Source organism: Equus asinus, chromosome 24, assembly GCF_041296235.1.
Source record: "Equus asinus isolate D_3611 breed Donkey chromosome 24, EquAss-T2T_v2, whole genome shotgun sequence".
NCBI classification, from domain to species: Eukaryota; Metazoa; Chordata; class Mammalia; order Perissodactyla; family Equidae; genus Equus; species Equus asinus.
Genome location: NC_091813.1, coordinates 37,528,970 through 37,553,789, shown reverse-complemented (window position 1 = coordinate 37,553,789; position 24,820 = coordinate 37,528,970). Strand labels below are relative to the sequence as shown.

General features: G+C 35.5%; 1 protein-coding gene and 1 pseudogene across 1 annotated transcript in view; one reads left to right on the top strand and one right to left on the bottom strand.

The window, feature by feature from the left end:
* Positions 1-24,820, top strand: part of ASCC3 (activating signal cointegrator 1 complex subunit 3) — a 322,615-nt gene that overhangs the window by 148,470 nt on the left and 149,325 nt on the right. The window contains exon 14 of the mRNA XM_014841095.3: positions 24,067-24,201. Coding sequence (XP_014696581.3) covers positions 24,067-24,201 — 135 coding nt within the window. The remainder of the gene's footprint in view (positions 1-24,066; positions 24,202-24,820) is intronic.
* LOC106831089 (small ribosomal subunit protein RACK1-like) lies at positions 22,493-23,956 on the bottom strand (annotated as a pseudogene).

Sequence of the window (24,820 nt, the reverse complement as noted above, 5' to 3'; positions counted from 1 at the left end):
AGTATTTTAGATTTTCTCCCTAACTGTGTTTTCCCTAAAAACTTTAATTCCATCATAGCAGCTCCTTTTCAGACCATCCTTAAGTAGACTGAAATATGTATCCATTGAAAACAAAAAAAGAACTATAACTCTTAGGCAAATAAATATTTTTTCATTCTAAAAATTAACATTTCCTCTTAAATATACAAATGAATTTATTTTGTTTCTCTCCATTTAGATTAAATCAGAATAGAGCAAATTTCATGTTCAAAAGTCATGCTGATAGTCTCTGTTCATACTACTCCATGGGTTTCACTATACCAGTCATCTAAACTTGTGCTCGTATACTTAATAGTTTTTATGTGAAGGTTTGCCTTAAAAGTATTAAAAACAGTAGGAGGCAGTTGTGTTCCATTCAAGCATGTGTGATGACAGATGGAGGAAATCTTTTCACGTTGACTTTTCGACAGTCATTCTCTGCAAGACTTCAAGCTCTTCTTGGCTATTGGGAAATTAAAAGTTGGCTATTCAGCCTTTAATTTTGATCCATCTGCTCAAGCTAATGAGACGTCTCATTTGTAAGCTTCTCTTTGAGTTACCAAATGCAAGTACAGCTTTATCATTCCTGTTAATAATTCCCCTCCTCCTGTGTAACTTGCAGAATGGGAAAATAATTGATGCCTTAACCCTATTGAGATTTTTCTTCTTATACAAACTTTGTTACAGTGATAGGAAAAGAAATTAGAAACTGCCTCAGAGATTATGGCATATTTAGTAAGTTAACTTGTTCTTTTTTCACATTATCAAAGAAGTTAAGATCTTTATTTAGTAGCTTCTTACACAAAATCTACCTCCAGTATCAAGAATAAAAGGCTTTGCAGTGTTAAAGAGGAAGAAAAATCGTCTTCAACCATGGATTAATGCTAAACATCAGCCTTTCTGTATTCAGATGTGGATCTTGTTTTCTCTTTCTTCATTGTTTGTAAGTTTTTGGTAGATGTTTCTGGTTCTGATGAGAAACCACCTTTAACAACTGACTAATAATTATGGATTAATTTATTACTACCTAAAGGGAAATATTTTTGTTTCTTAGCATTGCTTCTTAGCTTATATAAAAGTAATATGTACAATTGAAACAAATTTTATCATGCTAACTGTAATAATAAAACTTTCCATTGTCCCTTTTGCCTAAAAAAAGTTTTATTCCTCCAGATACAAACATCTCTAATTCTTGATACCAGTGTCTCCGTCATATTGACTTTGTCTAACGTGACTTTTATTTGTGAATTATTTGAGTGCTGCTTTCTTTTCTGCCTTCTTTGCTTCCTCCTCCCCTGCAAATTGAGACGTAATCTCAAAGGAATAGAAAAGCAAGACTCTTAAAAAGCAGATATTTTAACAATTATGAGCACAAGAATTAAAGATATTTCTCCTTCATCTTTGCCACTGAAGATGGTACTACTAAAGCAATATTTCAGGACTTTTTTAACTACTAAAAATCCAAAAGAAGCATTCACTAAACCTCTACCTTTTGAAAAAAAAAAGCACTACCCCACCCACCACAAGAAAGCTCTGATAAATTTTTTATCGAATTGAAATTTTCTTTTCCCACCATACTTCACAGGTAAAAACTAGTCTTTGGTACTCTTAGTTCTCTAGTTTACTTTTTAATCAGTATTGCTAGTGTTTTGCTCTTCTCTATGTATAATAAGATAAAAATTTCTTGAGTGTACAACTAATGCATTGTATAAAATGCATTAAATAAGATTATATATAATACATTATATAAGAATAATAGTTGAAACTTTCTTTTGTGTACTTCCCTTTCATTAACAGTGATTTCTTTTATGGGGTAAGGAGGAAAAAGTATTGAGGTTATTCATTTACCCATTTATTCATTCCTTTATTAATTTAACAGCCATTTACTATAGACATTCTGTGAGTCAATTACTTGGAATAAAGAGTTGAAACACATTAACTTCCCATTTTGGTCAAATGCCAAAGGGTTAAGAGTTGATGTCAACATTTGGTTAAAGTGAAGGTCAAAACAGAGTATCGACCTCATAGAAGGAATTTCTGATATAATATAATGAAAATTCCTCAAAGAAAGTTCAATTATAATTATAAACTTAGTAAAATTGTTTAAATTGGACATTATAGTTCAGGAGCAATAATCTCTTAGCACTGTTAGCTGCTAGATCCATCCTGTGATAACTGTGCTGTATACTTGGCCATGCCTCATTCAGGAACATGGAAAATGTCAACTTAGGCATTCTGCTTCAGCCTTCCAAAGGCCAAAGCCAAAGATGGTTTAACTAAATAGCAAGGGAAAGTAAAGCTTGATACATCCTTAATAAAAGGTTTTTTTTTTAAAGGCAAGATTCCCTGATCACAGTAGCTCATAGTTGAGAATAAAATAATCAAGGGAGGTTGTAGAAGAGGTTGCAGAAGTAGAAATAAGTGCAAAATACTGATTTCTCTTTGTACATTTCTGTTCTGGCTCTTGTGACACCAAACTCTCCTTGTTTTTCTCTATCTTCTAATCTCTTTCTTCATCCTTTTTCTTTCTCTGTAGGCTTTTCCTTTTCTACCTGGCTTGTTCCTAGCCCCCCCCCCCCTTTTTTTTTGAGGAAGATAAGCCGCAAGCTAACATCTGTTGCCAATCTTCCTCTTTTTGCTGAAGAAGATTGGCCCTCAGCTAACATCTGTGCTCATCTTCCTCTACTTTATATGTGGGACGCCTGCCACGCCATGACCTGATGAGCGAGTCATAGGTCTGTGCCCAGGATCCGAACCCACGAACCCTGGGCCACTGAAGTGGAGTGCGTGAACTTAATCGCTATGCCACCAGGCCACCTCCCCCAGACCCTCCTTTAATTTAGCACTCCTTGTTTCATCCTATCCCAATTATGACCTTTATAGAAATAACTCATTTATTACTCAGACCTCTTCTCTGAGCTCTAGACCCATATTATCCTGTCTGGCCTCTCCTCTTGGATATCTCAAATGTAGTATGTCTAAATCAAATTCATAATTTTCCCCCCTCACTAGTGGTATACCATTCATTATTCCTTGGTCCAGTGAATGGCATCACTATAGATTTAATTTCATAAGCCAGAAACCTAAAAGGCATCCTTTTCAACTCTCTCCCTCATTCTCATTTCTGATCCCTCAAGGCATTTTACCTAAGTGTCTCTCCAATCTTCCCATTTCTCTTTATCCCCTCCTGCTCCTGCACCATCACCTCTACCACCTAATCATAATCATAGCAGTCCATAAACAACCATCATATTGTTTATGGACTGCTCCACCTACCTCTTAACTGCTCTACCTGCATCCATTCTGGCCCTCCAGCTGCTCTGTATACTGCAGCGTGCTAGAATGATCTTTTAAAAATGCAGCTCCAGAATGACACATGAATACTTAGCTCCTTTAAAACAACCCAGGAGTCCCATTATTATTTGGCCATTACCTCCTAACATCTTCATCACATACCTCTCTCTCCCTCATTCCCCACCTCCCACCTTCCTGGCCTTTCAGACCCTTATCATAGTGATGCTTTTCCAGTTTCCTCTGTGCTTTTGGCATAACTTGTTCCCTCTGCCCTCACACATTCTTCTTTATTCTCTTTCTTTAGTTGTCCTCTACTAAATCCTTCAGATTTTGTCTTTCTTATAGAAGCCTTTTTTTTTTTAACCTCCCTGACTTTTTCACCTCCCTATTATGAATTGTATAATATCACAGTGTATGTCATCTTCATATTTCTAGCTATAGTTTTACATTTTTTTCTGGCTAATTTTGATTAAGGCCACTTTTCATTATGACATCATAAGTCCCATAAGGAAAGGGACTATCTCTGGTTTTGCTCATCATTACATTCTCATGACAGTACCTGGCACATAGTTGGTGCTCAGATAGTGTTTGATGAATAAGTGAATGGGAAATGTGGTAGTCTTCATAAATCTGAACTTATTCTTAAAGGGTTGGGGGCAACTAACTTCAAGGAAAATCAAGAAAATAATCATTAGTCCTACATAAGCTGAATGTCCAGGCTGCGGGGAAAACCACCTGGAGATGTGAAACAACATCAAAGATTGCTTTGATTACCTTCTTACGGAATTCCCCCCACCCCAGGCTGTAAAGATCAAGGAAAAAATGTTGCTAATCTCCTTAAAAGTATTTCATTATATTAAGGCCTGGCCTGGTTGCACAGCAGTTAAGTTTGCACATTCCACTTCGGTGGCCCATGGTTTGCTGGTTCGAATCCCAGGTGCAGACCTATGCACTGCTTGGTAAGCCATGCTGACAGGCGTCCCACATATAAAGTAGAGGAAGACGGGCATGGATGTTAGCTCAGGGCCAGTCTTCCTCAGCAAAAAGAGGAGAATTGGCAGTAGATGTTAGCTCAGGGCTAATCTTCCTCAAAAAAAATTTCATTATATAAATTTACTCTCAATATTATTTCATCTGATTATAGTCTTTTCTGTTAGAAGTATTAAATTATCTCATTTTCTCCTATTTAAGATATTCATCTGACTTAGCTGTTTTTCATGATATAGATATCATTTGTGCCACTGGCTTTTTTAAATTAATATATTATTTCTTTTATTTCTATTCATTAAGCCCAGAGGAGTAACTTTTGGACCCTTTTTAAATTTTACATTTTTAAGAAAACAAAGAAAATTTCCATTTTTCTGCAATATGACTTACTATAAAAGTACTCAATTATATTCCTGAAATTTTATGTATAATAGTTTATTAACTTTATAATGTTCTCTTCATTTGCAAAGGGAATACTTTTTAATGAAAAATGTTAGTATTGCATTTTTCCTTCATTGCTATTAACATTATTATTTTTCCTCATTCTTCAAGGATTTTCAGGTTACTGAAATAATACATTGTGTAACAAGTAAGTCAACACAAAATGTAAAAAGAAAAAGCTAATGAATTACTTTCTCCTCACCTGCCTCACCCCACAGCACTCTTACCCCTCAAGGATATTCAGTTTTCTCCTAGTACCAACAGACATATAGAAATATGCACACACCTTCAGGCATTTGAGCCTTTGAAAATTGATAATCAGTTGTTTCTGGAATTAGAGCACAAATTGACAGGGCACAGGGGAACATTTTGTCTTAGAACGATGTTTGGAAATTTTGAGGGTATGAACTAGGTTTGGATCTATCCTTGTACTCTCTGCAGAGCTTGAACCAAAAGATCAGAAGAAGAAAACGCTTTGCCATAACCTTGGGGGAAAAACTGGAAGCAAAACAAGTAATTTTGTTTATTTTCCTGAAACTGGTTTTCTTTATATTAGTTACATTGTTGAACACCAAGGAAGACATCTAACAATTCATACATGGAAAACAAAGCTTGTGGTCCTTCTGCTTCATCTCATCCACTTCATCTGTTACATAGTTGTACATTATCTATTTTTATATGTCTGATCAGTATAACTCCCTTATGGAAGTTGTCAACTTTTCCACCCATTTTCTCATTCTTTGTGTCTTCTTTGGTGCCCCTTTTCCTGTGTTAAAGTAGCAAAATGTGAAGATAGTCCAAGGTACTTTGCCCTCTTACTAGGTACCATTTTTTAACCATGTTTTTGTGTAGTTTTCCTCTCAGTTTGTTCTCTTTCACACCTCCAAAATGTCTTGCATAAAAACAACTATAACTATTGGGCTTTTCATGTATGCTTTATGCATGTAGCCAATGCATAAATGCATGTTTTCTGACATAAATGCATGTTTTACATAAAAATGTAAAGTTAAATTATATATAATTTATAATAAATTTTGTTGCTTGAAAGATTCCATGTAGATCCATTGCTGATTTAAATAAAATATTCCAGATGTAAGAAATGAATTTATTAGGTTATTTGGTAATTTATTGATGCAATTGTTGTAATTACAGTATGAAATTATAGTAAATACATAATTATCAGGTTAAAAAATATAAAACAAGCAGAGTCTATTTTATGGTATTCACTTTTCTCACATGCTTTGTATATTCAGTATTTTCATTAATCCTGTTGAAAATAAACCTAATTTACATACTTGTTTATTTTATACTGTTATTTGAATTACTTGTATTGTTTAAATAACAGTAGTAATGTAGACTTGGGAAATACTAAAACAATCTTTCACTTTTTATAATCACTTTTCTTTTATAACACCATAGAAAATTCTCTAGACAGCTATTCAGAGTATTTTACATTAAATTGTCAGAAGTTAATTTGACAGCTGTTTATTTCATTTTAGAAAATGATATATTGAATCTCTGTATTAACTAGTTTCCAGCTGATATTTGGACTTGGAAGCAGTTGGTAGATACATTTAATAAGATTAGTGACCACCACAAGCATTTGTTGACTACATTTTTATAGCTATCTTTTGATAAAATTGAACAAACAGTATTTTTATTAAAGCTGAGTATAAAATTTTGTGTCCCAAGGAAATCTGATACAACTATTCATGTATTTGCTCAAAAAGCATAAAAGGGAGCTGAATATTTAAACTTAATTAACCATTGCAGATTTTTGCTGTCTTGTCTGTAGCTGGGGTTATATCAGTTCTTTTCGTTGTCATAGTAGCATATTTAAGTGAGAAGGGATGGGAAGAAAGAAATTAGATCTCTAGTTAATATTATAAAATAGAATTCTGTTTTTAAGAAAATAACATAGTCTCAGCTCTCATCTCATTTTTCTCTTGGTTTTATAAATCAGTAGATGGGAAATGTAGCTCTAACTATATTATGGCAAATAAAGTGGGCACTTCCAAATTGTACAGCATTCATCAAGTTAGTGGCTGCTCCCGAAATATGGTCAGAGACTTGTTAAATTTTGTGAGGGGTGTAAAATATTATCCCACTTGAATGCTAACCTGCCACAGGCTAACTTCATTGTATATTTTATACACACACACACACAGAGCAATAAGAGATGCCTGGATTAGGGAACAGACCTTATATTTATTCACGGAGCATCATGTTGGTTGCCCCTCCCTGGCCTCCCACAGCGTGGCATGGTAAGATCCAGCTATCTCAGTGCACATGTGCTGCACCGTGGGAGAGGAGCTACAAAATTATGAAACTTGGAGCTTATGTAGTTGGTGCTGGCATATCTGCCCAGCCTCCCCTATGCAGGGGGAGTGAGGAAAGGGAGGGAGGGAGGAGAGAAAGAAGTGGACCAAGTGACCCGCCCAACACCTTATCTTTTACTCTGGTCTGTAAACAGATGTTCTCTTGAAAAAGGAAGGGGACATCTGTACCTGGAACATAAGCAATTCTCTCCTTGAGAGATAAGAAAGGACTCTCTAGACTTTATTACCCTTAGAATGGGAGAAAATGGCTCTAGGGAAGTGGAAGCATTCTTTGCCATTAAAGTTCTTCAGTTCCCACTGGTCGGAAGGCCCTGACCATGTAGGAACACCTAGAACTTCAGGGAGGATTATTTTCCAACAAAATTTAAAGATGTCTGAAAAGGACACATACTCTACTAAACCATCCCATTAAGATAGTAGTCTGCTGTCTGCTACTACTGTCTACTTAAAAAAAGAAAAAACGCTTTTTTACCTTACCTGTGTTGCATACTCTCTCCAATAGTCTTTTTGTCCTGTTCTCCATGGACATAGATCTCAATTTTTTTACTATGGTATTTGATATACTATGTCTTGTAGCTATATTTTTGATATCATATGGAGGAAAGATCAAATAAATTTAAACAGCGTAATGGATGGTCAAATGACAATGTGCCTTTTTTTAAGTGTTGTATAACTATCTCAACCAAGTCATTTTTTCTTGTTTTTCTTTTTCCTTACTTTTTTTATAATCAAGAGGGTTGATTGAAAAGTACAACACAGATTTGTGGAGAATTTTGGTGTTTTTCATTTGTGTTTATGAAAGTGGCCTAAAAAAATGGAGACTGTTGAGAGCCAGTCTGAGAGAAATTACAGCTTTGTGATTTTCCGTTTATAGCAGTACAGTTTTAATTAGTCTAGCTAGTAAATTTGATTGAGAGGCTTAGTAGGATTTCTTCAGCTTAAGTCACTTAAAAAAAAAAGTCTATTCTTTTAGGAAGACTTTCTTCAAGTGTGTTACTTCAGAATATTAAATGATGAACAGTTGGATGTTCAGGAATTATAAATAGTGATTATTGTCTAAGAAAAGAAATGAAAAATACTGATAGAAGTCTTAAAAGTACATTTTTATGTTGTTATTTTAGTGAAATTAGATTCAGTCCAGAACATCTTATAATGTTGAATAATGACAAGCCTTCAACTTCAGTGGCATCTGTAGAAATGAAACTGTTAGCTCACTAATGAATTTTATTTGCATAGTAATAGACTAGCTGGTCTTGCTCAATTTGCTCTACAGAATAGATGTTGCTGTTTTGGGGCTGTCAATAGCCAATGTCAATGCAGTTTGGACTGTTGTGGAGGTCAGTGAAATATTTTTCTGTGTATGATACTGCAATGTATTGAAGAAAGATTCTTTATTCTGCCTTAGCTTTTATTGGATTGACCTGGGTTTAGCAATGAATTAAGTTGATCCACATTTGTACTATGAGGACTACCTAGGAGCAAAGTAGTTTGGCTCACATCATTCAGATTTTAGTCGTATTTGAGAACATCTTTGACACAGCATGAATTCAAAGTGCTTGGATTTTTAGAACTTCACCATTAAATTCTTTCATCATTAAATTAATCATTACAAGTAGGTTGGCTTCAGTGTATGTTCCTTAAAATTTTTGCTTCTGTGTGTGTCTATATGAACATTTAAAATTAATAATACAGTCTTTTCGTGCTTATAATGTAGAGTGAAGGTTACAAATGGAAATAGAATTCTAGAATTAGAAGCTTTAAATTACTGATACTGGTTCGTGGTTTGGGATCTCTTCTGTAGTCTATTTGCCCTGTTAAATTAAAAGCAGCAGTGGGTAGAATACCAAATACAGAAACTGCTACATTTTCTTTTGGCATATGAGCTATATCTGAGTCATCAATCTTCATTCTAGGTATTGTATAGAATGCACATGGGTTTTAAGACTAAGCTAAGGCAATACTGGCAATATTCAGCAAATATTTATTCAATACCCGATGTGTGCCAGAGGCTGTGCTGAAGACAGAAAACAGAAAGATACTCTGCATTAGTGTTGCTTATAATCTGATAAGGGAAACAAAGCTTAATCCAATAATTATGCATAAAATGTAAATATACAGATTTCATAATGAACTTTCGCCCACTTGTTGTAGCATCTGTTGATTTTCTAACTGCATCATTCCTACCATTGTGAAGAAGGGCTTCTACTGTCCCTTATTTATTAATTTATTTCTCTGTCAACTCAAATTCTTATTTTACTCAAAAGGTTATAATCCATTTTTATATTACTTTGATGACCATATTAGCCCAAATTTGGCAGTTGGGAGCGTCTTCAAGCTATCTTCTTTGTCCTTTTGATGTGTCCCTGTCCCAGAATTGGAATTAATCATTCTGATTAAGCATTTCTGCAAATAAACCTAGTTCCTTTTTAGTACAGAATGGCATTTAGAAACCAGTGAAAGTGTTTTATTTTTTAAATGAATATTTTCACTGACTTCTTCGCCCAAGATATTATCCAGAAGAAAGAAAGAGATGGTGAGTTTTAGAATTTTAAACCTTTTAACAAAAAGGAAACATAATGTTGAGCAGTCCTTTCAACTAGAAGAGTTCCTCTTATAGCTATTGTTTTCAGACTGCTCCAGGGTGCTCTGAGGTGCCTTAGGAACTGCCGTCAGGGGGTTGGTAGTAGGACAGGTGTGCTGTTTGGCAGGGAGAAATGAGATTTGAATCGCTCAGGTCCACTTCAGTACCTTTAATCTTTTCTATTTTTTTTTTTTAATTGAACTGCTGCAAGAATTTGTTGGAAGAAAGAATTCCATAGCCAAAACAAGTTTTTAAACCACTGTGCTATAGCCTTAGTTTTTCATAGTTTGCATAAGGCTTAGTAGTTTCTGTTCTTGGGGTGATAGCAAGTAGACTGATCTTTCACGTATGGAATATCAGTTTAGCTTTTTTGTGTAGAGGTAGGATTTGGTCTTCCACTTTGTTGTGTGTACGTTGGACCAAGCAAACCAGTAGTTTTCCCTTACCTGCCTCTATTACCAGCTTGAAGACTAATCGCATATGCTTGCTGAATGCAGTAACCTAGAAGTTTTTAAATGTAATATCTTTTATTCACCAGGCAACTATGACTCCTCCATCCCTCAAATGAGACAAAGAGTCACATATTTTACATATATAATAAGATAGGCCAGTAGCTGAAAATGCTGCACCAACTCTGTAAACAAGGGCTGAGCTGGAAAGTAGAGGGTATGCCTTTCCACAGCACCCCCGCCCCCAGTGCTGTGCCTCTTCCGCACTGATTGTGAACTCTGCACAGAGACTTGCATGGTTCATGCTATTTTCACTCTACTGACCAAAACTTAAGACCCCCAAGTTTATTGATTTGGGTAAATGCTTTTTACATAAAAACCTGTAACAAAATCAGCTTTCTAATTTAAGTCTGTTTTTACACAAATAGTTTAGGTGTATCACAAATTTGTTAACATCAAATATGATATAGAGAACAATATACTTCATAGTCATCTTAAGATAAATTCATATCATGATATAAATATTCTATCATTACATTTTGAATCATTGGTAAAAATCCCGAGATGTATTATTTACTTGAAAATTAAGATGGATAATACTCTAATTTTTTCCTTAAATTATAGGTTATACTTAATAAATCCTATTTTTATCATATTCTGATCTGGTCTCTAATAGTTTTATTTCAGATGAAAAGTATCTTAAAGACGACATTTAATAAATCATCATTATATTTGTTTTGTCATTGAATTTATGAAAGCATCATGAAGTTCATTGCTCCATGTTATTTACTGATGACAAAACTAAACCAAATAATATGTCCAAAATCAGACATCTAATAAGCTTTCAATTGAAACTAGAATCTTGGCCTTTTAGCTTCTCTTTCAGTGTTTTTACTCCCACAAAACTGACCTTGTCATTTAACCAGTTATTACCCGGCAAAGAGCAGAGATTGTGAAGAATATGTTTGTAAATTCCAGCCGCACAATCTGGCCTGAGCAAATCCTCAATAGTATGTGCAGAAAATCTATAGCAACCCAATAATTTCCAGGTGATAAATTTTTTTAATTCAATTCTTTTAGAAAAATATATGATCTTTCAATTATTAAAAAATGTTTTTTTAACATTTTTAAGAAATGAATTCCAATATATGCCTTTTAAATTATTTCAAGTTTCTAAGTAATTAGAGTTGATGTTCAAATTGATACATCTTTGAAGATAAAATGTAAGGTTGTTTTAACTGTATAATCAAGGTGAGAACACTTTCATAATAAAGCCTATATACATTTAAACAAATTGTTTCTTCAGCAAATTATCTTACTTCAGGGCATACTTTTTAGTATTGAAAAAGTATAAAGAATATAGAACTCTTCTAATGTCAAATAATAAAAACTATCATTTATGGAAAACAGCATTGAGAACCAGTGATGTTTAGCTGAGGAAAGAGAAGTCCTACAGGAGATGTGCTAGTAGTTTTCATATATTTGAAGAATTGTTATATAGAACGGCATTTGTTTCCTGTTCCGTTAGAGAGTGATACCGATCCTCGTTCCAGTGAGTAGGATGTATAGGGATTAGGTTTGGTGTGATTATAAGGAAAACCTTGGTAAAACAACTAAACCATTTTTCCTACTGAATGGACGACCTTTTTATGTGCCAGGCTCCTTCCTAGTACTGTGTAATTATTGTTTCTTGTCCCTACAGAAGCCTTACAAGGCAAGTAGTATCGTCTCTATTTTCCAGATAAAAACCAAAGCACAGCTAAATTTGCCCAAGTTTATCTAGCATATAAATGGTGAGTTATGATTCAAACATAGCTCATTTTGATTCTAAAACACTGCTGGTATTCAAAATGATACTGTTGGGGCCAGCCTGGTGGTGCAGCGGTTAAGTTCACATGTTCCGCTTTGGCAGCCCGGGGTTCACTGGTTCAGACCCCGGGTGTGGACCTACACACTGCTTATCAAGCCGTGCTATGGCAAGTATCCCACGTATAAAGTAGGGGAAGATGGGAATGGATGTCGGTTCAGGACCAGTCTTCCTCAGCAAGAAAAAGAGGAGGATTGGTGGCAGGCTTTGTTAGCTCAGGGCTAATCTTCCTCAAAAAAAAAAAAGAAGAAACAAAATAAGGCTGCATGTTTTATAGGTTTCTTTGACATCAGATAAGAATTTGGTGAGTGGGTCTAGATGGCTGAGAAATTTTTCCTAAACAAAAAAATTAGCTTGAGTGCATCTTAAATTTAAGTAATTATAAGCCAATAAAATTAATATTCTTGACTGTTTATTTACTTTTGTATGTTACAAAAACTAAAAGAAAATAACATTTTCTATGCTCAAGATAATTTTAAGGTATGAAATGCACTTTCATCTATAGCATATACAATATTGTTAAAGTTAACTCTGTTTATAAATATAATAAATAAATTCCAAAAATTAATTCAGATCTCAAAATAATTGAATGCATAAATGTATATAGTGCACATATAAAACAAGGCCTGTGTTAAGATTGTATAGATCATTTTTTCAGGCATCAATTGGATGACATAAATTATATTACCTCTAGAAGACATACATGTGCTTAATATCTTAGGAAAATTAATGTTTAAGAAAAAATTGTTTTTAATTAAATTAAAGAGAAAGTTTATAGTAAAGGGAAAATGCATTTAATATATTTACCACTTTCAAATTATATTTTAAAAAACTCTTTTTCTCTGTTTTTTGTGGTCTCACTATTTTAGAGACCATGCTGAAGAATAACTGCTTGTGCTTCTAAATATATTGTACAATGTCCTGATATATGGTTAATTGATTGTAAAATAATATTTTTTATGGTGGGCTTAGGTAGAAATATGATGATATATATTTTTACTGTCATGGTACATAATGTACACTGAGTCTTCCATTTTTTTATTATTATTATACATTTTGATAACAAGTACCTTTTAGGATTTAAAAGATGAAAAGTATTGTGGATTTCTTTTAACAAAATAGAGCAGTTAAAGCTCCCTGCTATTCAAACATAGAAACTTTTCAATATTAAAACAATTCCTTTAGAGAAATCGGTGAAGAACGTATTTCACATTCAGGGTAATGCCCTAAATATAATTCACTAATGATAACCTGAATCTGTTTATCACTTGAAAGCTTAGGTTTCTTGAGAGGAACTGCAGATTCTCAGCATGAGGGTCCAGAGGTGGCTTTGAACTGCGGAGTTTTAGACCTAATTACACAGCTTGGAGCTGCGGAACCACTTCTCTCTACTCCAGATTACTTTCCTTGGTTTATTTGCATAATTTAATGCATGAAGACTAGCCAGTGAATTGTACAGTTTTCTGATATAGCTCGGACAAAATAAATTAACCCTATTTGAAGTAGTTTGTATTTTCATGGTATATCTGATAAACATTTAACCAGCTCTTATTAAACTAAAAATTATGCTTTAGTAATTTAGTTGGTTGCCAGGAATATCTGATAATAAATGCTAGCTGTTACATCCATGATTAATGAAATTAAGGATTTAAAAATTTATTATTTTAGCCCTAGTTTTAGTAATAGTAGTTTTATTGATGTAATCTAAATATAGTAGTGTCAAATTTTCTACAGTTATAAAATGTAAATGCTGGGGGCCGGCCCAGTGGTGCAGGGGTTAAGTTCACATGTTCTGCTTCTCGCTGGCCTGGGGTTCACCGGTTCAGATCCCCAGTGTGGACATGGCACCGCTTGGCAAAAGCCATGCTGTGGTAGGTGTCCCACATATAAAATAGAGGAAGATGGGCATGGACGTTAGCTCAGGGCCAGTCTTCCTCAGCAAAAAGAGGAAGATTGGCAGTAGTTAGCTTGGGGCTAATCTTCCTCAAAAAAAAAAATTTTTTTTAAACATGTAAATGCTTTCTTTATTCATGTTGTCAGTAGGATATTAGTTAATAAATTTGATTAATCTGATTCATTGTAAATGTAGGTAGGTTTGATTTAGAAACTATCTGACTTCAAAGGCCTGAAATTTGTTTTTTAAGATGCTTTCAGAACAGCCCATTTTATAAGTTGTTTATTTTTTTTCTATGATTTCTTTCTTTTGAGGAAGATTAGCCCTGAGCTAACATCTGCTGCCAATCCTCCTCTTTTTGCTGAGGAAGACTGGCCCAGAGCTAATATCCATGCCCATCTTCCTCTACTTTATATGTGGGACGCCTATCACAGCATGGCTTGCCGAGCAGTGCCATGTCCGCACCTGGGATCCAAACTGGTGAACCCCGGGCCACCAAAGCAGAACGTGTGCACTTAATTACTGCGCCACTGGGCCAGCCCCAGTTGTTTCTTTTTTAAATCACAAATTTTGAACTTTGCAATGAAAATACACACACATAACTTTACAACAGTATCGAAAGACTAATCAGTAGTAATTTTAGTTTGTTAAATATCAGTGGAATCTTTGTTAATAAATTTAAGTAAAACTATCCAGGAAAATTATCTATTTGAATAATTAGACGTTAGCTTGATACCCCATGTTTTAATAAAGGGGTCAGTGAAAGTATTAACTCAGCCTACATCCTGTTGATTTATAAACTTTTAAATTCAAATCTCTGCTCAAAAATATGATTAAAAATCGATGGTTTTAGTGAAAGCTGACCATCTTTAGCATTGGAATTTTGCAGTCATTTGTTGAGTGACCACTGATTGGGTGACAGCAGGGAGTGGTATAGGGGATGACAAGGAGATCTCAAAATTGGTAAGATATAAACTTGCCCTCAGGCAGCACCCAAGGAGGGAATATAACTTGATGGAAAGAAAGTCTCCTCTGGAATGTCAAGTCTGAGGCTAATTCCCAGCTCTGCTCTTGAGTGAGTGGCAACTTCTTAAAATTCTGAGCTTCAGCTCTCTCACCTGTAAAATACTAATAGAATTACCTTCCTAATTTTGTTGTTAATAGTAACATAGATAACTATGCATGGCACCTGGTACTGGGCCTAGCACTTAGCAAGCACTTAATAAATCATGTCTTATATTATTAGTCCTAGTAATTATTAACAACAGTGGAGAGACCAATATACATCTTAAGATCACGCAAGGCACAAATATGAACAGAGTGCTGTGGGAGTGATTAATTTTCCCTGGAGAGACTGGAGAAGAACGCTTAGAAGTGGGTCTTAAAGGTTTGTAGAATTTGCACAGATGAAGTTGGCAGAAGTAAGTAAAGTAAAACATGGAAGTTTTGAACAACAGGAAGAAGGACTCAGAGAGTTGACACCCTAAGGCAGATAATGAAGAAACTTTAAATCAAGTAATTTGCTAACTTTGAGAAAGGACCCCAGTTAGTTTCTAAATTATGCTTTTTTCTTTTTTTCTTTTTTTTTCGTTGTGTCTTCTTATGGTTGTTCATGTAATGAATGGCCCCGTCTGTGTTCACCATCTTCCCAGACTCCAGTCCTGCGCTGTAGTAACTACATAGAAGCTCCAAAAGCACAGGACCAGGGCTGGGCTTTGTGCCCGTTAGGTCCCCAGTGCCTGTCATGGAGTTGTTGGGTGATCGCAGACTCACAGAAGAACTAAATCAAGCACAAGAATAGCTAAAAATAAAAGGTAACCAGTGATAAATGCTTAAGAGAGGGGCATAGGAATTCTTTGGATGCTCAAAAGAATCAAGTATCACTTGTATCTGGAAGCATCAGGGAAATTTTTATTATTTTAATTTATTCATAATAGTAGGATCCATCTCCCCTATGTAGGTATGAGGGTTTCTTTTCTTTTTTTAATGAAGTTTTATGAACTTGTATCATCTTTTCAGGTAGTTCAGTGGCTACAAACCTATATTTTGAAATGTTTAAATCATGGTTTCTTTTATAAGATCTGTCTCAAAAAGTCATACTTAGTCTTTCTCAGGGATACCTCTGTGAGTATTTTCTTCCTCATCTTCACTCTTCATAAAAGAACAGAGCCCTCTTTGTTCCTTTTAGTAACCCCACCCTTTTTAAATTGTCCGGCCATTGTCCTATCAGTTTACAATTCCAAGATCACCTTTAGGGTTTTCTTATGTTTTATCCACCTTTTCTTTTACATTTCCTCAAGTCATATTTTCTTTATCATCATGTAATATATATTTCTCTTCAAAAATCCCTATTTTTTTCATGGCGATGGCCTTCTCTCTGTTCACTTTAAAATCTTTCTCTAACATAAAAATAATTTTTGCAGTATTGCTTTTAGTAGTATCATTTTTTCTGCGTCTTGAATGAACTTTATTCTTTGTTTCAGTATGTATTTTACAATGAGGTTGTGTTTTGCCTTTCCAGATACTACTCCTCTTCTGTCCACATGTCCATTTCTACCAAAAGGCTGTATTCACCACTGTAAGGGTTTGTTCTCTTCTCTGTACCTTTGAACCTCTGTGTTCTTTCCTTTGAAATGGTGTTTATTTTCTTCTGCTAGACCATGTCTGTCTTTTCCTTTTAAAGCATTTCCAGGTAAACTAAAACAAGAGAAATTTGTCACCTCGACCAGAAGTACCACCATCAACCTTTTAAGTGCATTGTTAAATGTGTTCTTTAAGCTTTTTTCACCTTGACATCATAAATCCCTTACCAATAAAATAATCTTATCAAATATACTATTATAATACTATAAGTATACCATAATACTTTGTGATTGTTTAATGATTGTTGTTATCATTGATCAGTTCTCCTGTTCAGTATACTTTATTTAATTATAAGGCTTGTCTCAATTGTTAAGACAAACAATACAAGGTTATACAAAGGAAATGTTATCTTTTTATCCCACCCTTCATGCCGTTTTCATTTTTTTTTTTTTTAAGATTTTGTTTTTCGGTGCTGGCCTGGTGGCACAGCAGTTAAGTGTGCACATTCCGCTTCAGCGGCCGGGGTTCGCCAGTCCGGATCCCAGGTGGGGAGGTGGCACGCTTGGCACGCCATGCTGTGGTAGGCGTCCCACATGTAAAGTAGAGGAAGATGGGCATGGATGTTAGCTCAGGGCCAGTCTTCCTCAGTGAAAAGAGGAGCATTGGCAGCAGATGTTAGCTCAGGGCTAATCTTCCTCAAAAAAAAAAAATTTTTTTTCATTTTTCTTTTTTCTCCCCAAGGCCCCCTGGTACATAGTTGTGTATTTTTAGTTGTGGGTCCTTCTAGTTGTGGCGTGTGAGATGCCGCCTCAGCATGGCTTGATGAGCAGTGCCATGTCCACCCCCAGGATTCGATCTGGCAAAACCCTGGGCTCCGAAGTGGAGCATGCAAACTTAACCACTAGGCCATGGGGCCAGGCCCCTGTTATCATTTTGTAAGGTAACTAATTTAGTGCATATCCATCCGTGTTTTTATTTTTAAACACACAGACACACAGATACACACCCTTTACACATACACTCAAATGGAATTGTTTTTCAACTGGGTATTTTTTCACTTAGCACCATGTTATGAATATCTTTTCAGATCTGTGTGTATGTGTGAGAGCAAAATCCAACTTTGTTTGTGCCTACCATTGGATTTCCAAAGCCACACAGTCGTAATGAAGTTCAGCACCTTTTAATATGTTTATTACTATTTTCACGTCCTTGTCCATGAATTTCCCAGAAGTCATAGTGAAAAATGCTGACAGATTTAAAGAAAAATTAACTGTTTCTGTACTGAATAAGATACCATAAATAAAGTCAAAAGATAAAGTATAGACTAGAACAAAATATTTGCAATACAGAAAAAGACACAGCATACTATCTTTCATATACAAATAGTACCCACAAATTGATAAGAAAACAATACCCAATAATAAAGCAGAAAATATTCAGAATAGGGACATAGTTCAGTGAATAGCTACATACTTGGACCCAACAATTCCACTTCTTTGAAATTATTTAACAAATATATTCACAAACATGTCAGGTGACATGTACAGGATTATTATGGCATTGCTTTAAATAGGAGAAGATTAGAAACAACGTAAATGTCCTTCAAACAAGGACTAAATAAATGATGGTATTTATAAGTAATGGAATACTATGCAAATATAAAACATAAATGAGGAAACTGTGTACTGATGTGAAAGATCTGATGACCTCAGTGTCTTCAGCTAGTCAGCACCAGCAGGCCTAAAATGATGACTCTGTACTAAGTTGTTGCACCCACCACAGATGACTCCTGGATGCACAGCATGCAGGCTGAAGCCTTTTAAAATTACATTTACCTGATAACGCAGATGTGATAATATGACCACAGCAATAAAAACTATTTTGTGCCTACATGCTCTCATGGTATATAACAATATCTGAAATACATCTGTAATGGCACTCCTCGCGTAAACTATAGAACACAGAAAATAGTCAAATCATTTTCTCAGTTCTTGCAAAGATAGTACTTACCAGAACCATTCTAAATGCACAGAAGAGAAGCTAGGTTTTCTTTCTTTCTTTTTTCTTTTTTTACTTAGAATGGATGCCTTCATGCTGGGCTCTCAAGTTTTAAAATGAATCAGAATCACCTGGAGGGTTTGTTTATTAAGCCAGATTGCTGGGCCCCAGCATCAGAGTTTCCCCTCAGATCTGTGATGGGGCTGTTAATTTGTAGTTCTCACAAGTTCCCAGGGGATGCTGCTGCTGCTGCTGCTGGTTTGGAGACCACACACTTTTAGAATCACTATTTGTTTAGATCACTAGGGCTTAATTCTCTTGAGGAACCTGGGTTAAGAAAGTTGGGAAGAACCGAGAGCAAGGCAAATAAAAGGCTATGTTGGTTAGAGTGAAAACAGAAACCACCAGGACGTAAACCTCCTCGCTGTCGCGCCTCATTCTTGAACCCTTGCAAGGAGTCAATACCATGTATTATGGGACATCACTCCTCAGCCACATTTTTCTATGGGACAGTGATTTGCTGTGTTGTATCTTTTTCAGATATTTCGATTCTTAGTCTTCCTTCTTAGCAGAAATTTCCAGGAAAGAGGCTTTAATCCAAGATTTCACATTTACTCTTTGGCCTCCCCCTGTTTTCGAATAATCTCAGGCTTAAATATTCCTATTAATCTTTGATTCCTAGTTCATCTTGCACAACACCCTGACAAAGCTTGTCAAAGGATAAGTGTTCTTTTAAGTTGTTTTGTGTGGTGTTAGATACACACACACCATGCATAAATGAGGAATAAATACTTATACACTTGTCAATTTATAACAGTCATTTACTGATCTAACCATTTAGTCTTTTAGGCCAAATTCATTTTATTAATGTTTATTACCCTTATAATGGTGCTAATACCAGCTCTGATAAAGGTTCTCAAAGATCATGTATTGAGTATCAGCATCACCTTGGAACTTGTTAGAAATGCAGATTATTGGCTTGTCTCGGACCTACTTTATCAGAAAGGGGGATGGAGGGAAGGAGCAGCAATTTGTGTTTTTAAAAAGGCTGCCAGGACTTTGAAGCATTTTAAAGTTTGGGAGCTATTGCTTTACTAAATGCAGTGTTTCCACTTACATTATATCCTTCAATTCTTACAGTAATTCTGTGACACTAGTAACTATCTGTGGAGCAGGGGAAATAAGAATCAAAGAGATTAAATAATTTGTTTTAAATCACACTACTATTTAATAATATTTCAGAGTAGAATTTTTGGTCTTTTTCAAATAATATGTCCTCCTTTCCCTTGAATGCACGGAAACAATATCAATTACTTAAGCATTCTAGTTTTTTGAATGATTATAATCTGAACTTTCACTGTTTCATTAATTTTAATCAGCATCTCATGCAAAGAACACTTTCTTTGGCAAGTCAAATAACAGGACCAGAAATCAAATTCACATTCTTTCTTTCCTAGTCCATGACTGCTTCTATTGTATATTTTTAAACGAAATGGCTTTTTAAGCTAAAAATAAGTATATAAAATATTTTAAAATTCATTGACTGAACAGACTTCAAGTAAAAATATAAACAGTTTTATAAAACAAAATTTAGCAACATTATTGATGTGAATCTACTGTTCTAATCTTATTTTAATGACACGTATGCCTATTTAACTGCTGTTTGGTTACCAACAGTGTTTCTAAGATTAATTTGGAGCTATTTCTGCCAAATGAAACAGTTCTGTCCTCTCTGTTAGTTATAATTTTCATATGAGTCTGTTTAAATTAATTAACCAAATTAACAAACCATAAAATCAAGTATGTTTATAGACAACCAAAAACTTTGTAATGGCTTCTGTTGGAGTCTCTAGACGGAAAATTTTTAATAAAAAAAAGTTTATTTTACTGAACAAGACATGATGGATCCTTTAATAAAAAGAAATTGCCACTTTAAGTTGTAACTAATATTTCTCTTGGCTGCAGTAGAAAATAATTTGCAAAATGATAAGTTGACAAGTCAGACTGAAATAAGTAATGAAGATTTGGGGTCATATTTTATTTTCCCTTATGTTTTCTGTATCTGTTATTTCAACAAGATTTACATAATGTGGCATGTGAATTATGGAGAATAGAAATCTGGTTGCATCATAAAACCCTAGCCCATCTGGGAAATGATCTTGGGGCTACAGTGGTTATATAAAATACTTTCATATTCCCCGATATTTCATATGTATTGGTAAATAAAGACGGGCCATTAGGGAATTTTTAAAATCATCTTTGTAGTGGTGGTTTTATTTTATGTTTTCTTTTAAACTTCTTTTCACTTAAGAGAATAAAATTAAGTCGGTGGTAATTATTAACTAATAATCAACTAATTTCTCACAGCTGTATTCTCAGGGCTTGGTAGTGACTACATGCTCAGAAACATTTGAACAAATGAATAATTAATAAAATAATAAGGAACTTCATTTTAATTGAGATTTTCTTAATATTTAATGTATGAGGCTTTGTGTGCGATAAAATTTATTTTTATTTAAGAGAAAAAATTCTGCCTTACCCTTTAAAAAGAAACTTACAGTTGAAATATCCCTTCCTTTTGCAAGAGACAGGATGGTAGGAACGGACAGATTCTGAACTAGTAAAGCTTTAGCGGAGCATTAGGCTTAACAGAATTTTCTGTCTAATTTAGTGTTAAACAGCTTATGTTAGTAGCCTTGAAAATATACAGTGAACTTAAATAGCAGTCTCATGACATCCTATGAGGTAAGCTCCAGAAAGCTGGAGAGCCTATCAAAATCAGATTTGGTTTTTTTAGTTGAAAATAAGGAAAACAAAAGAATTTTCCAAGTATCCGTGAAACTTTCTGGAATAAATTTTATTAGTGTACTCTTTAGAAATATTCTTATGATCACATTTATTTTCAAAACACATTACTATCAGCAAATAACTTAGAGCTCTGACGTGTGAAGTCTCAAGCTTTATATCCTTGAAGGCTGTGATTAGCTTATGTTAAATTTCTCCAGATGACTTGAACGCTTTTTCTATGTTCTCTAAACACTTTGGGAGTTTTTCACTGAGGAACTTCTGATCTTCTCCAGATTATCTGCTCTCCTTTACTTTGAATACACCCTGAAGGAATATTAGTGTGTTTCTTGAATGATTGTTATCTGAGATTTTACTCTACTGTGATTCTAATCAGCATCCTGTGTGTAGAACAGTTTTGTTGACAAGTTTATAGGCATAAGATTAGTATGGGTTCGTGACACAACGTGTGCTCTAGATCTGTGTCACTCTGTCTCCTTTCTGGGCAAATCCCAGGCCTCCTTCTCCTGTTCACTTTTGTGTTATTCATCAAAATGATCTTCTCTTTTAGTTAGATCAGCTCACATGAGCCTATTAATTCCCTGACTAAAAACAGCTGATTGCATATCCTCCTAAACCTGCAAATAACATCAAAGTTCTGGCTTCCAGGAAAACATAATTAATAGAATATGGGAAGATATTGGGAAGAGAGGCAATAATTAGGACCTTCATGTTGCTGAGGCTTACGGGAAATACCGCTGTGACTCCAGAGAGATTTAGAAGTGTCAGTTTGTTTGCAAGCTGGGGCTAGAACTTGTCAAATCTCAAACATATCTAAAGATGCTTTTATTCACACCATATAAATGGAAAAAAGTTGTTCAAGTGAAGAAATAAAATTATTTTTGTCGTAGTGATGGCTGTTTGGGAAGGCGTGGGGTTGGGCTAAATGTGGGGCGAGGTGGAGGCCAAAGAAGAAACATCACAGAGGAGAGAATGCAGGCGCTGACAGGCAGCAAATGCAGCCTGCTAATCCTTCTCTTATTTGATTCTCTTGAATTGTATTCACATTCTGCCTGGTGGCTATCCCTGAAGATACTTTTTTCCCCTTCTTGACAAAGTGTCTACACATGCGACTTTGGCCTAATTCAGATTTCCAAAATCACTTTGTGAATAATTTCACAGGGAGGTCTACCACAACAAAAACTTCCAAATACTTCTCTAGAAGCATTTTCATCTCCAGCAGGCCTCTAAACTCTCTTTTATTTTTACTTATTTATTTTTTTTAAGTCAAAAACCAGTTTTTTATTTCTAAAGCTCTGCCATGTATTTCTAGTGGGTGCCAATGGTCACCTGCCACACTTGCACCAGGTTGTCCGTGTAGCCAGCAAACAGAGTCTGGCCATCAGCAGACCAGGCCAGAGAGGTGCACTGGGGTGGCTCTGCCTTGCTGCTGGTACTGATAACTTCTTGCTTCAGTTCATTACAATGATCTTGCCCTTCAAGTCCCAGATCTTGATGCTGGGGCCTGTGACAGCACAGAGCCAGTAGCGATTGGGACTGAAGCACAAGGCGTTGATGATGTCCCTACCGTCTAGCGTATAAAGGTGCTTTTCTTCATTTAAATCTCAAAGCATGGCCTGGCCATCCTTGCCTCCAGAAGCACAGAGAGATCCATCTGGAGAGACAGTGACAGTGTTCAGGTAGCCCCTGTGGCCAATGTGATTGGTCTTCAGCTTGCAGTTTGCCAAATTCCACACCTTGACCAGCTTGTCCCAGCCACAGGAGACAATGGTGGGATTGCTGCTGTTTGGTGAGAAGCAGACGCAAGACACCCGCTTTGAGTAGCTCTCATCCTGGACGGTATATTTGTATACACCCAGAGTATTCCATAGCTTGATGTCTTATCTTGGGAGACAGAGACAATCTGCTGGTTGTGAGAGGAGGTCACACTCAGCACATCGTTGGTCTGGCCCACAAATCGACATGTGGTGATGCCCTTCGTGAGGTTCCAGAGGTGAAGGGTTCCATTCCAGGAGCCTGAGAAGGCAAACTGGCCATCTGAAGAGATGACCACGTCACTAACAAAGTGGGAGTGACCTTGAAGAGCACTCTGTGGAATGATGTAGTTGGTCTCATCCCTGGTTAGCTTCCACATGATGATGGTCTTGTCTCGCAAGGCCGACAGTATCATGTCTGGGAACTGGAGAGTGGTAGCCATCTCTGGGTTACTCAGCCATTGTGGCCCTTGAGGGTGCCATGAAGGGTTGTCTGTTCAGTTATGGCAGCAGTGGGTGCACATGTCGCTGCAGCGACAAGGATGGAACTGGATGGCTCAGAGACACGAGCATCACCTAAACTCCATTTTAAATAGTTGTTCTTAGCCATGATTTTGACCAAGGAGAGTGTTCTTTATTGTTTTCAATTTCTTTAAGCATCTTTATGAAACTGGAAATTTCATTGACTGTGGAGAAATAGGCTCTTGTATATTTTTATACTCTGTCCCTATAATATACAATTATGCTAATGAATCATGTCTTCAAAAGAGAAATGCACAAGTTAAACTCCACATTTTATATAATCCATTAATTTCAGTTCTAACTTCTCCAGTTTATCGGCTAATAATAAATAAAGCCATGTTACTGAATTTTATTTAACTTGCCTTTATCTTATGCACACTTTGTTCTAAAATAAGGAAATGTTAGAGAATTTATAAACTGGGGATTTTATTTTGAAAAATTAATGTTTGTTCATGTAGGGTGACTTCCAGACTGGTATTAAGCCATCTTTTAGTGAATTTGAATATTAAAATAAACTGCTTTATTTTATTTTAGGTGATGGTGTTTGTACATGCTCGAAATGCCACTGTAAGAACAGCTATGTCTCTGATAGAAAGAGCGAAAAATAATGGCCAGATTTCCTGCTTTTTACCTTCACAAGGACCTGAATACGGACATGCAGAAAAACAGGTAGGGAACAAATAACAGCAAGATACAAGGACTAAAGCACATAAAATACCAGATGTAGCAGATATTTTATATACGAAAGATCCATAGTCTCCAATTGCAATAAGTTAATTTTACAGATTTATCGTGTTATAATCTTGACTTTTTTCTTGACTTAATGCTCTTTCCGAGGATCCCGGTGCATGATGTGTTCACTTATCAGTTCTTCCTATGTGGTTGTAATTGTGGTGGGTAGCCCTGCTCTTTAAAATGTAGTGAAAACATAAAGTACAGTTAAATTTCATAAACCATGTTAACATCTATGGGTTTATTATTGTTTTTTTAAAGATCCAGTAGATATTTTTTTAATTTCTCAGTTTTAATTTCTGAGGTTGATATGGACAGATATAGCCTACATAAACAAAAGCTTTTTTTAAGAATGTAAAACTTTGAGACCAAACAGCTTGAGAACAGCTGCCTTACTACTCAGTGTATACTCAAAGGACCCCGAAAGCCTGGGTGTTCATTTGAAATGCAGAACCACAGGCCCCCCTCCCGAGTCATAGTCTGATCCCCAGGCGGTTTTATGCACATTACAGTTTGCGAAGCACTTCTCTAGGTAATTTGGGTATTGATACTATTT